The sequence below is a fragment of the Magnolia sinica genome, chromosome 5 (genome assembly GCF_029962835.1).
Source record: "Magnolia sinica isolate HGM2019 chromosome 5, MsV1, whole genome shotgun sequence".
In the NCBI taxonomy this organism is placed as follows: Eukaryota; Viridiplantae; Streptophyta; class Magnoliopsida; order Magnoliales; family Magnoliaceae; genus Magnolia; species Magnolia sinica.
Genome location: NC_080577.1, coordinates 105,405,097 through 105,418,838, shown reverse-complemented (window position 1 = coordinate 105,418,838; position 13,742 = coordinate 105,405,097). Strand labels below are relative to the sequence as shown.

General features: G+C 43.8%; 1 protein-coding gene and 1 non-coding gene across 2 annotated transcripts; one reads left to right on the top strand and one right to left on the bottom strand.

Annotated features, from left to right (window-relative positions):
• The first annotated feature begins 234 nt into the window (after nt 1–234).
• Nucleotides 235–5,125, top strand: LOC131246556 (U-box domain-containing protein 44-like). The gene is made up of 3 exons (XM_058246814.1): nt 235–2,111; nt 2,427–2,724; nt 3,069–5,125. Exons 1-3 carry the CDS (start codon nt 888–890, stop codon nt 4,643–4,645), a joined length of 3,099 nt encoding a protein of 1,032 aa, XP_058102797.1. The 5' UTR covers nt 235–887; the 3' UTR covers nt 4,646–5,125.
• A 6,261-nt stretch (nt 5,126–11,386) lies between these two features.
• On the bottom strand, nt 11,387–11,493 carry LOC131247569 (small nucleolar RNA R71). The gene has a single exon (XR_009171848.1). It is a non-coding gene; the product is annotated as a small nucleolar RNA R71 (small nucleolar RNA).
• Between the last annotated feature and the right edge of the window lie 2,249 nt (nt 11,494–13,742).

The window sequence follows — 13,742 nt, the reverse complement described above, 5'->3', positions numbered from 1 at the left end:
TTGAGATTGAATATGCTTCTTCTGGACCGTGATTCGTAACTCAAAATTTCTGTTGAAATTAGATCTCAAACTGATGAAATTTTTTCCATATGGCCCGTGCACGGTGGTCCCTTCTAAATGAACGGTCTAGATTACTGATTGGTGGGGGGAAGAAGCGCAAGCAGCTTGGGCAAGACTCCGAAAGACGAAGGCAACACACGCTTTATACACGCTTTTAGACCACCCCCCCCCCCCCCCCCCCTCTCTCTCTCTAACGCTTTTATATCCTCCCTCCCTCTCTTTTAGCTGCTGCTGAAATCCACAAAATCTGCAAATACCCCTAGATAGATTTGCAAAAACTGGAAAAACCCATCTCAAATTTTATACCATTTCATGCTCTTCATACAACAGCTGCTTGCAAAGTGCTCCAAACCATCTCACTGATCACCTCTGTTCTAAATCAGACAGTCGAAAAAGCTTTGCCATTAGCTTAATTCTTCAATTCCAATTGCTGAATTCCCACCAATTCTTCGAGGGTCCTGGCTGACGATGAATTCAGGCCACAGCAAACACAGAGGTGATCATTTCAGCCTTCCGTTTCGTGATCGGTTGGGAGGTCTCTGAGTTGACTTGTAGCGACTGACTGCAAATCTTCTGCCATCAGGCGAAGGCCAGGCCGACAGTTTCAAATTCCTATTGTTGGTTGGAGGTCTCCAAGTTGAATTGCAGCAACTGACTGCAAATCTGCTGTGGTCAGGCGAAGGCCGGACCGGTAGTTTCAAATTCCCATTGTTGGTTTTGTAGATTGAATGATCGGGACACGAGTTCTTCAGAGGAACCAGGATCATCTCGGGCTGAATTCTGTGACGTCCTGAAATCTTATACAGATTCTTAGAACCTCTCAACAGATGCTCAGTTTAGACATGGCTGTTGATCCAATGACCTTGGTGATCAGTTCTGTTCAGGAGCTCTGTACCCGGATTGCAAAGGGAGCGATGGAACTCCAAGATGAAGCAGAAGATGTGATGATTGATAAGGAGAGCTTCCGGCAGTTCTCTAATTACATTTCCGAGATAAAAATCCTTCTACAGACGTTACATGCTGGGAGAGTTGAGGCCACAGTGGGATCAACATCCACCAAAGAAACCCTACAGGCCTTGGAGTCTCAGCTCAGGGAAGCCTGCAAGATCATCGAAAAGTACAAGTCCGGGAGCCGGCTACGGCTCTTACTGAATTGCGAATCTGTGCTCTCACAGATGGGGCAATTGGCACTGGAGATTGCCAACACTGTCTCCTTGTTGGGCACAGCCAATCTCAATACAGTTCTTAGCCTCAAATCCAAGATTGATCAGATCGTCGGTGGCCTCCAGTCGATGGAATTCAAGTATGCAGCCAAGACAGAAGCCATCGTATCAGAGATTGAGAGATTGATGGCCCAAAATGGGCGGAACCGTGAACACACCGTCAGGCTCCTGCAGAAGGTTGCGGAAGCCGTTGGGGTGGGCCAGAACGCATCGCTGGTGCGGACCGAGCTGGAGCTGCTGAAGCAAGAGAAAGAAGAGATGGAAGCACAGAAGAAGCAGGCTGAGGCCCTCCAGCTATCACAGCTGATGCAGTTTCTGAACAGCTCAGGACTAGCCTCAGGCAGGAGGGGTGAGAGGACCGCCGCAAGCAGCCTACAAGATCCTACTCCGTTCATGTGTCCTCTGTGCAATGAGGTGATGGAGGACCCAGTCGTCATCAACTGCGGTCATGGCTTTGAGAGACGGGTGATCTTGGAGCATTTTGATAGAGGAGAGAGAACATGTCCCATCTGCGGGGAGGAGCTCCAGTCTCTGGATCTGATACCGAACCACACTCTCCGAAGCACTATACAGGAATGGAGGCAGCGGGACATGGATGCGAAGCTGCATAATGCAGTGGCAGCCATTGCTTCCGATGATCCCGATGTGGTAAACCAAGCCCTAGAAGACCTTCAAGATCTGATGAAGGCAGCCCAGTACAGAGCTGCAGTTACGGAACAAAAGATCATCCCCAGGATTGTCGAGTTGCTGGAAGGCACGAGCGATGTAACCACCAAAGCAGCTCTCAAATGCCTCTGCTACCTTGCCAATTACAGCGATGACAACAAGGTATCTTCCCTCTCTTGCGCGCGGGCAAGACCCATGACCCACAACCTAAGTCGTTCATCTGGTAGGACCCAGCGTGCCATGACCTAAATCTCCCTTATGGGATGGAAATGGACAACTACAACCAATAGCCCACATTTAACCGAATTCGGATCAGATGGTTCGGATGATTCAATGTGGGATATTTTTGGGGTGTCTCCCGATTCACCATATAAACGACTTGGATCACTAAAGGTGGGACCCACATCGATTGGCCCAAACAAATCATCCTCTTCCTCACAACTGAGAGTTTTAATGTTGTTTTGGGACAATCCGTAGGAAGCCATTGCCGAAGCGGGGGCCATCCGCTACATCATGAAGCATTTTTACAGGGGCGAAGTGGAACCTGATGCAGTCAGCGTCTTGATAGAGCTGTCACAGAAAGAAGCACTGGCAGAGCAAATCGGGAAGGCCACAGATTGTATTCCTTTCCTCGTCTCTCTACTCCAAAACTGCAACCCAGACATCTCACAGAAAGCAGAGAAGGTAGTGGAGAACCTCTCCTACAACACCCATTTCGTCATCAAGATGGCCGAGGCCAGGCATTTCCAGCCCTTCGTCATCCGCTTCAGCCAAGGTGAGAAAAAGATCCACAACAACAAATCCTTTTCCCAATATGCTGCTCTATATAGAGAAATCTGACCACTGCTATGTGGCATGCGCATGAGAAAACCTGGTGTCATTCACCTAGTGGCCACCGTGTATGCACCCGGCCCAAAATTGGGCCGGTGTGGTCCATCATCAGGTGGACCACACATGTATGGAGAAAATGGACAATTTCACCAACAGTCCATACTCAACGTACATGATAACCCAACTGATGACTGTACTGGCCTGATTCTTGGGGCCACGAAAACTACAGTGCAGCGCACCTGATGAATCTGCTCTGTGATTCATGTCATTGGTTTCTTCTTCTCTCAGGGCCTCAGGAGACCCAAGCCTCGATGGCTTTGACCCTACTGAAGATGCAGCTTGATGACAACAGCATGAAGATCTTTGAGGACAAGCGATTTGTGGGCCCGCTCGTTCGGCTGCTCTCCTCGAGCTCTCCTGCCTGCAAATCTGCATGTCTTCAGACCATCAAGAAGCTCTCCGTCTATCCTGGAATAGCAAAGCAGATTCTGGCAGAGAATGCCACAATTCCGGACTTGCTTGGCCTCATTTCCATTTACAGCTCAGAACAGCAGTGGAAGCAGATCGCTGCAGAGGCCATCACTTCCCTTGTTGAGGCCAGTGATCTCTCTGATTTCCAGACGAATTCAAAGCTGCAAGAGTTGCATTCGGAGCACAACATCAGCGTCTTCCTGAACTTTGCAATTGGTTCTGTTCCTCAAACCAAGGCTCAGTTCTGGCGCCTGTTACTCATGATTGGCAACAAGTCAGAGACGGCCAGGAACCTGATACGGACTGATGATAGCGCAATGGCCCACCTCTTCTCATCCCTAAATGAGGACCATCCCGAGGTCACCCGACAGACACTGAAGCTCATATACTGCATTGCAAACAACCACCCTGATGGGGTTCCTCTCCCACCATCACCTGCCAAGGAGGCTGCGATCAATGCCCTTGTAGCCATCTTCACCAGGTCACCTGACAACGAAGACCGATCAATGGCTGCGGGAATCATCAGCCAGCTTCCGGCTGATGACACCGCAATCGACGGCATACTCCGCAAGTCTGAAGCCCTGAAAGCCATCCGTGAAGTGATCTGCACTGCCGACAATGACAGGGATATGGGGTTCAATGCGTCCATGGCCCCGGACGGGTCCTTGTTGGAGAATGCTCTAGCAGCGCTGCTCCGCTACACGGAACCCACCAAGCCAGACCTACGAAGGCAGCTGAGTGAGCTCGAGCTGTACCCATCACTTGTCCGTGTGCTCTCGAGGGGCAGCTCGATCGCCAAACAGCGGACTGCAACCGCGCTGGCCCACCTATCCCAATCTGACATTTCATCCGTCTCCAGCTCTTCCATCACAGTCTCAACAAGAGATAGCTTCATGTCATTGCTGTGGCTAACCAGGCACCTCCCAAACACATCTTGGTGCTGCTCTTCCAGCCCTGCGTGGCAATGGGGCCTGTGCTCTGTCCACGGATCTGTGTGTTCATCAAGGCACGAGTTCTGCCTTATAAAGGCTAATGCAGTGAAACCGCTAGTGAAAACGCTGAGTGAGACAGAGTCTGGTGCGGCTGAGGCAGCTCTGCTGGCACTTGAGTCCCTGCTCAAGGACGACAACACACTCTTGCGCGCAGCCACAGAGATAGTGAAAAGCCAGGGTGTGGTGGGCATTCTTGAGGTGTTGGAGAAGGGATCACTACCTGCCAAAGAAAAGGCCCTTGACCTCTTGCAAAAGATTTCCGAGCACATCGATATCAAGTCAATGTTCCGGAGGTCAGAGCGCATCCTAATTCAACTTCTCCATGACGAATCACTCAAGAAGAAGGCTGCACTGATTCTTAGACAGATGGACGTCATCTCAAAGCAATCTTCGTACTTCTAAACTCCATTCCCAATGTTTGATAATCTGGTAACAGCAGAAAACTAAGATCATGGTAGATACTGATCCGAAGTGGCGGGAATCTAACAAAGGGTTTTGGATGGTTGAGATAACTTCAAAGACCCGAATGTTATGAGTTCTAGCACACCACCTGCCTATTCTGCCTTTGGGTTTCTGTCATCAACATTCTACATACAACTTTCTAGATGGCATGGGCAGATTGTTTGGACGTTGAGTCGAAATGCTTTGCAGGAATCCCATTCAGTATCAGGAGAGGTGACAAAGTGGAGGGTGGACATTGCTCAGGTAAGAAGTATTATTTCTTTAGGATAGAAGGAAACAGACAAAAATCAGGTGAATTTACAGGACAGCTTCAGCAGACAGGGATATGAACTGAAATGGGTTGGAAAGAAATGTTTTCCAACCCAAGTGTTTGCAGATTGTTGTGCACATATAAATACAATGCATATGTTGTTGTATGGATACCTTTTTCTTTTTCTTTTTCTTTTTTGTATGGGTACCTGAGTCAAAGGGGCGCTCCATAACCTCATAGAGGGAGTCCTGATGTGTAGATGTCCAGCATCGCCCCCACCCAGTGCTGACAAGATCGTTCACCTTGTGTCTCAGCTGCAGTGCCTGAAATAAGAGCACTGGAGTCACACCATCAGCTCAAATTTCTTTTATAATATAGAGCCCATTCAGTAATTTCACAATTTCCTTCTTTTTTTAGGTCAACAACTGTTGAGAAAGATATGTTTGCTATTTTTATGTGATATAACAACTGTTGAGAAAGATGTGTTCTTTTCAGTTTTGATTCTACAGTATTGTAACTTACCAGCTCTTTCATTCGTCTCTTGTGTTTGTAATCTCATGGATGGGATTTTGCTAACAGTAGCCCATCAAGAATTAAGGTGGGGCCACCGCCTTTTTGTTGTTATTGATGTGGGGAACTACTTGAACCTTTTCACTTCTTAACTGAAAAGAACATGCGACCTGTCCCACCTGTTATTTCTTCATCATTGTTCAGTTATATGCTGCCCAAGTTTCTCATTTAAATTTTGTTACAGTTTTTAAGGACAGGTTTACATCTGACCGATGCATGAAGTGGGCCCCACCATGAAGATAGCATAAGCAAAATTCAGGCTGGTACACTCATCAGTTGGGCCAAGACTATATAAAAAAAAATTAAAAAAAATGAATACTTTAAAAAACTTGCCAAAAAGTCCACTCCACACTCAACAATATGCACCGCTAGGATGTCCCACTTGATAGTTCGGCATGTGTGCTGTGTGCAAAGGTGTGGTGCTTGTGGGGCAGGTAAAACTGTCCACATCCTCATCAAATGCACAGTTTGCTAACACTTTCAATTCGATACATGCAGAACCCATGTTTTGTGATTCAGACCTTTGACTGGATGGGACTCAACATGCATTAGGGACACCCCTAAAAACTCCCAGATTGAAAGATTCTAAGCCTTGGGTTGGTAGCCTAGAAATAGAAGATTGCTGAGGCTCAGGATCCAAGAATTCCTCAAGAAAGAAAAATGCATGGCAATTAGGGTCCACTACCAACCCAGTGTCTAGATCATGTCCATCTTCTTGTGGACCCTTGTTCCTAGTCTAAAATGTAATATTTGTCAGATTTCTCAAGGACATATTCTGAGATAAGAGTATTTATTTGGCAGATTTCAAATGGAAGTATTCAGTCAATATTGCCAGGTGGCAATTATGCAATACATCTAGCTCCTTGTTCTACTGTTGATGCCTAGCTATAGATGATAGTCCACGAGGCTTTCCCTCTCTGCTGCACCAGAGACATCAGTTTCCCCCAACTTGACCCACCAAAAAAAGGATAAAATAAGGATGATTTTTTTGGGTTATACTGCCTTTCCTTTTCTTTGAGACCGTTATGGACGCCTGTTCAACACTCAAATGACTAAAGTAAGCAAAGCTCAACTTCAAGCAAGAAGATCATTAGAAAAACAAATGAACCCTCGACATAATGAAAATTTAAATATCAAAGTCCAAAACAGGTCTAACTCGTTGTCTTTGAAAACCATTTTCTAAAGAATGGAACCAGTTGCAAGGAAATAAAATAACACAGGCCATGGACTTTGCTTCATTGCTAAAGATTCAAAAATAGACCTGATTAACATGTTTTTCCACAGGTTGCATCTTGATTCACATGAATTTGGACATGTCATCCAATGAGCAGTGGCCATATAATAACTACAGGAAATTAGCAAATGAATTGCAAAGGAAGGTAGTGAAATGGTCAAAATAATGCAATTAAATACTAATATAAATGTATTGAGGATTCCACATATTTTAAATAATTGCTGCGTCAGACATGTTCGGCACACCTGTCCATACAAAGTGTGAACCGTTAATGCATCTTTAGTTGATGTCAAAATTCAGAAGATAAAGAAAATATGAATGAGGGTGTTCCGCTCCAAAATTTCAATAATTTTCCCAAGGCACACATAAACCACTTTCAGTGTTCAAAACCCCTCTGGCTTAACTCCCATACAAAGGCAGTCATCACAGATCTTGACCTCCAATTATCATTTGAAAGACTCCCATGGAAATATGGTAGGCTATGTTTGGATGAGTTGACTTAGTCTAACAAAGGGGGAGTAGCTAAATAGTAATTTCCATGCATTCATATTGAGAGTTTGGGCTCTAAATTGCAATGAAGTTAACTTCAAGTGGGACTTGAAAGAAACATAACTGCAATTTGACAGTTGTTCCTTAAACAGCATTTTTGTCATTTCCAGTTGATTCAAGTGAATGTTCAACTCAATTCATTCATCCAAATGCAGCCTTACCAATTTGCAGTTTAGATTCAATATCTACAAACACCTCAAGCACTATTTCACCATCAGTTACAAGAGCACAAGAGCAGCCCCAGTTGTTACAATAAAATAATATCAATGCTCACTGGGCACTGATTTATGCAAAGGAATAGGGTGCGTTTGGGGCAACACAATTCAGCAGCAGGAAGGATAATTCTGTGAGATCCATTTCACTGCATTTGGATGGGGATCTCTTTCCACCTGTTAGGAGAAGTACAGCTTTCAGGAAGAGATTTATGTGTTGAGGGTCAAATATTGCATATTAGACCCCAATTATTACTCGATTTTGCAAACATGATACTGTTTAATGCCCTATTTTAATCGTGTTTGTGATGCAAGGTGTATTTAGGAGCCTGGACTGGAAAAGGGTACTAAAATTATGGATTTAATGCTCATAAATCACCAAGGCAAGGGACAGACTCCAGGGGACCGAGATCGATGAATTTACACAGCCGAGATTCGAGAAAATCAAGTAGTCCATGCTAAAGAGGCCTGAAAGTCGTCCTGAATGTAAGATCACAGGGTTCTCACCATCCGTTCGACTTGAAACTTTATATCTGGCCTAAGGATCATAAATTAACCGTACACGTCGAATTTTAGCCCCTCGGATCCCTGTGGAAGTGGCCCATGGACAGATCAGCCCATAAACCATCGATTTTGGGCCCACTTGATCTCTGGATATTCTTCAAACTTGGGCTCGACCCCTTAAATTAGTTGAAAGAACTGATGGATGGCTTGGATTTCTCATTTACATCAAGGTGGACCCCACATTCATGGGTGTGAGTGCACAGTCGGTGCACAACCGCTGTGCACCGAGCTAGTGAAGTCGGTCAATAGGTTGTTGACCGACTACAAACTCAGAAACGGCAATTGTCGTTCTCTGTTGCTGCGAATAGCACAACCAGTTAGGTCTTGTGGGCCACCACGGTGCATCAACGGTCCGATCCGGACCGTCCATGAGACTCACATCGCCCCTCTCACTCAGGCCTAGGTGGCAGTATTTCGAACGGTAGAAGAGAACGAATCTCAACCGTCCAAACGCAAGACGGACGGCAGAGTAGAAAACCATGTGGGCCACACGGAAACCGATCCACAACCTCCATCTTTGACCTATTTTTCAAGCTGAATATAATGGACGGTGTGGATTTTTCTCCCAACAGCGAAGTGGGCCCCACCATCAGCACAGTGCAATGACTTGCGCAGGCTTTGTACGCGTGTCCGAGGTCCGGTTAATCCGGACCGTTTTGCGCCCATGGCCAGGATCGGTCCAATGATCCTGGCCGTTCAAAATTGTCCCAAGGTTGGACTGACCTTGCCCAAGAAGACCGGAAGAAAAAGCGGAAACTAGAGGGGCGGTTTCGCCATGTTAAACACGTTATAGCGCAGGTTGCAAAGCTGTGCGCAATCAGCTTGATCAGACCACCGATTTAGTGGGTCAGAGGTCAGCTCACAGTGATCAGAGACGTTCAAGAGATGGAACCATTGTAGTCAGGGGTTGGGGTCAAATTGCTTCTAAAAACAGGGGGTTAATGACCTACTTTAGCATCAAACAACATGCATTCATCACCCTTTCGCTGCATAAAACAGAGACTGTGCGTAAACAGCTATCCACGTCCGATTTCCACCGACTCCAACACCCCTTACGCACTCCCAGCCGACCTCCATCAGCTATAAAAGAAAGAGACGTGAGAGAGAGTAGGATCCTATCTTCAGACGTCTGGAAGAGAGAGAGAGAGAGAGAGAGAGAGAGAGAGAGAGAGAGAGAGAGAAAGTTTTAGATTTTTCTGGGCTTATTAGTCTTCTTATGATTTTTGAGAGATCTAGCCCATTCATGTCAGGCTAAACCTCTTAGCTAGGGCTAAGAGGTGAAGCTTGTGGCGTGATGGGAATGACTCTACAACTTTGATTCATGTTAAACTGACCTGATTTTGATTTTAGTTTGATTAATTGGGATGCCTCTAGTTTTTAATGGTTTATTGTGACTGAAATTACAATAGATCTGCGATGACTTTAAGTATTCCCTTTCCATTATTTTGATTGTGAAGTTAGGAAGTTCTGTTGTTCACCATTGCCCCTCGGACATGGCTGCATGATGAAACCCTTCCTAACACTCATACATCTTCTGATTGGTTGTGGATTGGTTTAATTCTGTTGTTTACTTTGTCTCATGGGCATAGTTTTGTGATGGAATCAATTCTAATTCTCATACCTTTCATCTCTTTGAAAATTAGATCAAAGGAAATTCAGATTGAGTTTTAGTGATATATCTTCCAACTGGATGAAGATGGGACTCGAAGTCCAGTTGAGTTCATGAATTAAGCATAGATCTCCTTGATCTCTACAAGTGGATCCTCTGAATCCCTAGTTTCCTACCTTTGAATTTTATAAGTTTTAGAGTAATATTTCACCATTATTCCTTCAATTATTCGTGATTTAGATTTCATCTTCTTCTGGTTCTAGTTCTGGTTGCTTTCAGATTACGTACAAGGTTCAATCACTGTGGATTCGACCTCAATCTCACCGAGATTATTACTACATCACAACCCTATACTTGAGGTGTGAACAAGTTTTTGGCATCGTTGCCTGGGATTGATGGTTGCGTTTTTCTGAAATTGACTAGTTTTAGAATTAGGTTAAGATTAGGTTTAGGTTTTCTATTTTTAGAAATTTTCTAATTCTTTCCTCTTTTTTTTTAGAAGTTAACTCAACTTTCTATTTTTGTTTTTAGGATTTTGTTTCCTCTATTTTTAGAGACTAATCTAACTATCCTGTTTTGTAGGATTTTGATATAACTTCTTAAATTGGTAATCTCTTCCTGATCACTATATTTGCTATTTTTAGGATTTTGTTCAATTTTTTTTAGAAATTTTCTAATTTTTGGATTTCCAAATTCTAGTTTGAAATTTTCCTGATTAATTTTTAGAAACTAGGTTAGTATTTCCCTTTTTAGAAACTCTTTCTAATTTCTTTACTTTTTCTATTTTTAGAACTAGGGTTTTATTTTTAGAAAATTTCTAATTCTAGGTTTTCTTTTAGAAATTTCTTACTCTTTACTTTAGATTTAGAACTTTCTTAATTTGTCTTTAGAAACTTTCTATTTTTTCTTTTTACAATTTTTTCCTTTTTTAAAAACTAGTCTGCTTTCTATTTTAAGTTTTAGGAACTTTCTATTTTTAGAAACTAACTTGTTTTGGTTTGTTTTGCAGGTTTTTAACTTAGGGACTCCAAGTTGGTAACTTCTTTCCAACTCTCTCTCTTTCCATTCCTAGATTTCTATTATTTTCTCTCTTTTTAGGTTTAGGTTTAGAATCTGATTGAGGGCTGTGGGTGTTTCATGCCCAGGTGGGCTCGTAATAACACTCGACGTCTCTTGACTGAAGGAGGATTGGTTAAAGGGTTAACTATGCATCACAGGACTAGACACTGCTCGAAATCCCGAGTTAATTGAAGTGATGGCTGAAAACCAACCTCTTCTACCCCAACCTAGGGTGGAGGACATCCAGGATGAGAATGAGGTGCATCAAGCATCCCCGCCTCGTACTTTACGAGATTATTTACAACTGGCGGGGGTGTGTACGCCCTCATGCATGGTTTTTCTTGAGAATGCAGGACATATGGATATCAAGCCAGGGGTGATTCAACTCCTTCCTAAATTTCATGAGCTTGAGTCAGAAAATCCATATTTACATCTGAAAGAGTTTGATGAGATCATAGCTACCTTATACTTTCCTAATGTGTCTGATGACACGGTCAGGTTGAAACTCTTTCCCTTTTCTTTGAAAGAGAAAGCCAAGACGTGGTTACATTCATTACATCCTCGATCTATTGGCAGATGGAATGACATGACAAGGAAGTTCATCAAGAAATTTTTCCCATACCATAAGATGAACACCCTTAGAAAGTCGATTATGAACTTCGCCCAAAGGGAAGATGAAACATTCTTCCAATGTTGGGAGTGGTTCAAGGATCTTATCAGTTCATGCCCACAACATGGTTTTGAAACATGGCACATCACGAACTTTTTCTATGATGGACTGACATCTCCCATGAGCCAATTAGTCGAGACGATGTGTAATGGGGCGTTTATGAATAAAGGTGTCGATGAGGTGTGGGACTACTTTGATAAGCTTGCTGAGAACACACAATCATGGGACATCGCCCCTATACCGAATACTACGTCTAGGCCGACTCATTCCAAGGAAAGGGGTGGAATGTATCTCCTGAAAGAGGATAATGATATCAATGCTAAAGTGGCCAATCTTACCAGGATACTCGAGGCCATGGAATTAAAGAAGGATAAGGCTAAGGAAATTGTTTGCAGTATTTGTGGTTGCAACATTCACACTACTGAAAATTACCCAACTATATCTGCCTTTCAAGAGGTATTAAATGAGCAATCTAATGCCGTAAGCAATTACCAAAGACCTTTCAGTGGGCCCACCTCTAACACATACAATCCTGGCTGGAGAAATCATCCAAACTTCAGTTGGAGGAATGGACAAACCGCTACACCTCAAGGTTTCCTAAATCAAATTCCAATTCAAGAGAAACCTCAAGAGGATTTAGTTTTAAAACACTTTCAAAAGCAAGAACTTTTCAATCAGGGTATGCTACAAGCCTTTCAAGACCTTACAAAAGAGATATAAGGACTTAAGGCTGAAAAAACGATTGGGAACAAGGGGAGCTTCCTAGCTCAACCTCTTCTCAATCCTAAACCGCAATACGAAGTTAGCGACCCAAGCTCTTCAAATCAGGTGGAGCAAGCTAAATCCATCACCACTCTTAGGAGTGGGAAGATTATTGACAAAACCATTCCGGTTAGGGCTGAAAAGCCGAAGGACCCGGAAGTGGACAAAGAAGATGGATCTATCCATGCCCCACCGGAGTTAGAACCGGAACCTCAAGGGAAGCCGGTTGTTCCATTTCCCCAACGGTTGGTTGCACCAAAACCTCTCTCTAACTCTCAGGATATTCTAGAGGTGTTGAAACAAGTGAAGGTCAACATTACTCTACTTGATGCCGTGAAACAAATAACTTCGTATGCCAAATTCCTGAAAGATTTATGTACGACCAAAAGACAGCAAAATATCCAAAAGAAAATCTTCCTGACTGAGAAAGTGAGTGCCATCCTAAAGCAATATGTGCTGCAGAAATTCAAAGACCCCGGTAGCCCAACCATATCATGTGTAATCAGGGAGTATCGAATTGAACAAGCACTTTTTGACTTAGGAGCGAGCGTCAATCTGATTCCCTACTCGGTATACAAACAGTTAGGTTTGGGTGAATTAAAACACCCTAACCACACTACAACTTGCTGATCGCTCTGTTCGTGTACCAAGAGGGATAATTGAGGATGTGTTGGTCCAGGTTGACAGATTTTACTACCCTGTAGATTTTATCATCCTGGATACCGAACCCATCGTCAACATGAGCACTCAGATTCCTGTCATTCTTGGTCGCCCATTCATTGCCACTTCAAACGCAATCATCAATTGCAGGAATGGTGTCATGAGTATGTCTTTCGGGAATATAACATTAGAAATGAATATCTTTTTCAACACAGGCAGACGATTAGAGGATGATGACGATTTCCATGACATTAACATGATTGACACTTTTGTGAAAGATGAGACACCTTTTACCTTATCCTCTGATCCTCTAGAGATATGCCGGGCCCACTCCCATGAGTTTGATGATGACATGATTAGAGAGACGTGTGTCATGCTTGATGCTGCGCCGGTGCTTGAAGTTAACCGGTGGAGGCCACAATTTGAAGAGTTGCCCCAAACTGATGAAGTGCCTCTACCGTCTAACCTCAAGCCACAGAAGCTTGACCTAAAACCTTTGCCCTCTGATTTAAAATATGCATATTTAGGTCAAGATGAGACATACTCGGTGGTGATTTCTGCCCACCTTGAGAAAGAACAAGAGAGTATGCTCATATCTACTCTCCTTGAGCATAAGGGAGCCCTTGGATGGACGATTGCAGACCTCAAGGGAATTTACCCATCGATTTGTACTCACCGCATTTATCTTGAGGATAATGTGAAGACCACTCGGCAATCACAACGTAGACTAAATCCAAACATGAAAGAAGTGATTAAGGCAGAGGTTCTTAAACTATTGGATGTGGGTATCATATACCCTATATCCGATAGTCAATGGGTAAGTCCAACTCAGGTGGCTCCTAAGAAGTCTGGAATCACCATCGTAGCCAATGCCAATAATGAACTCGTACCAACTAGA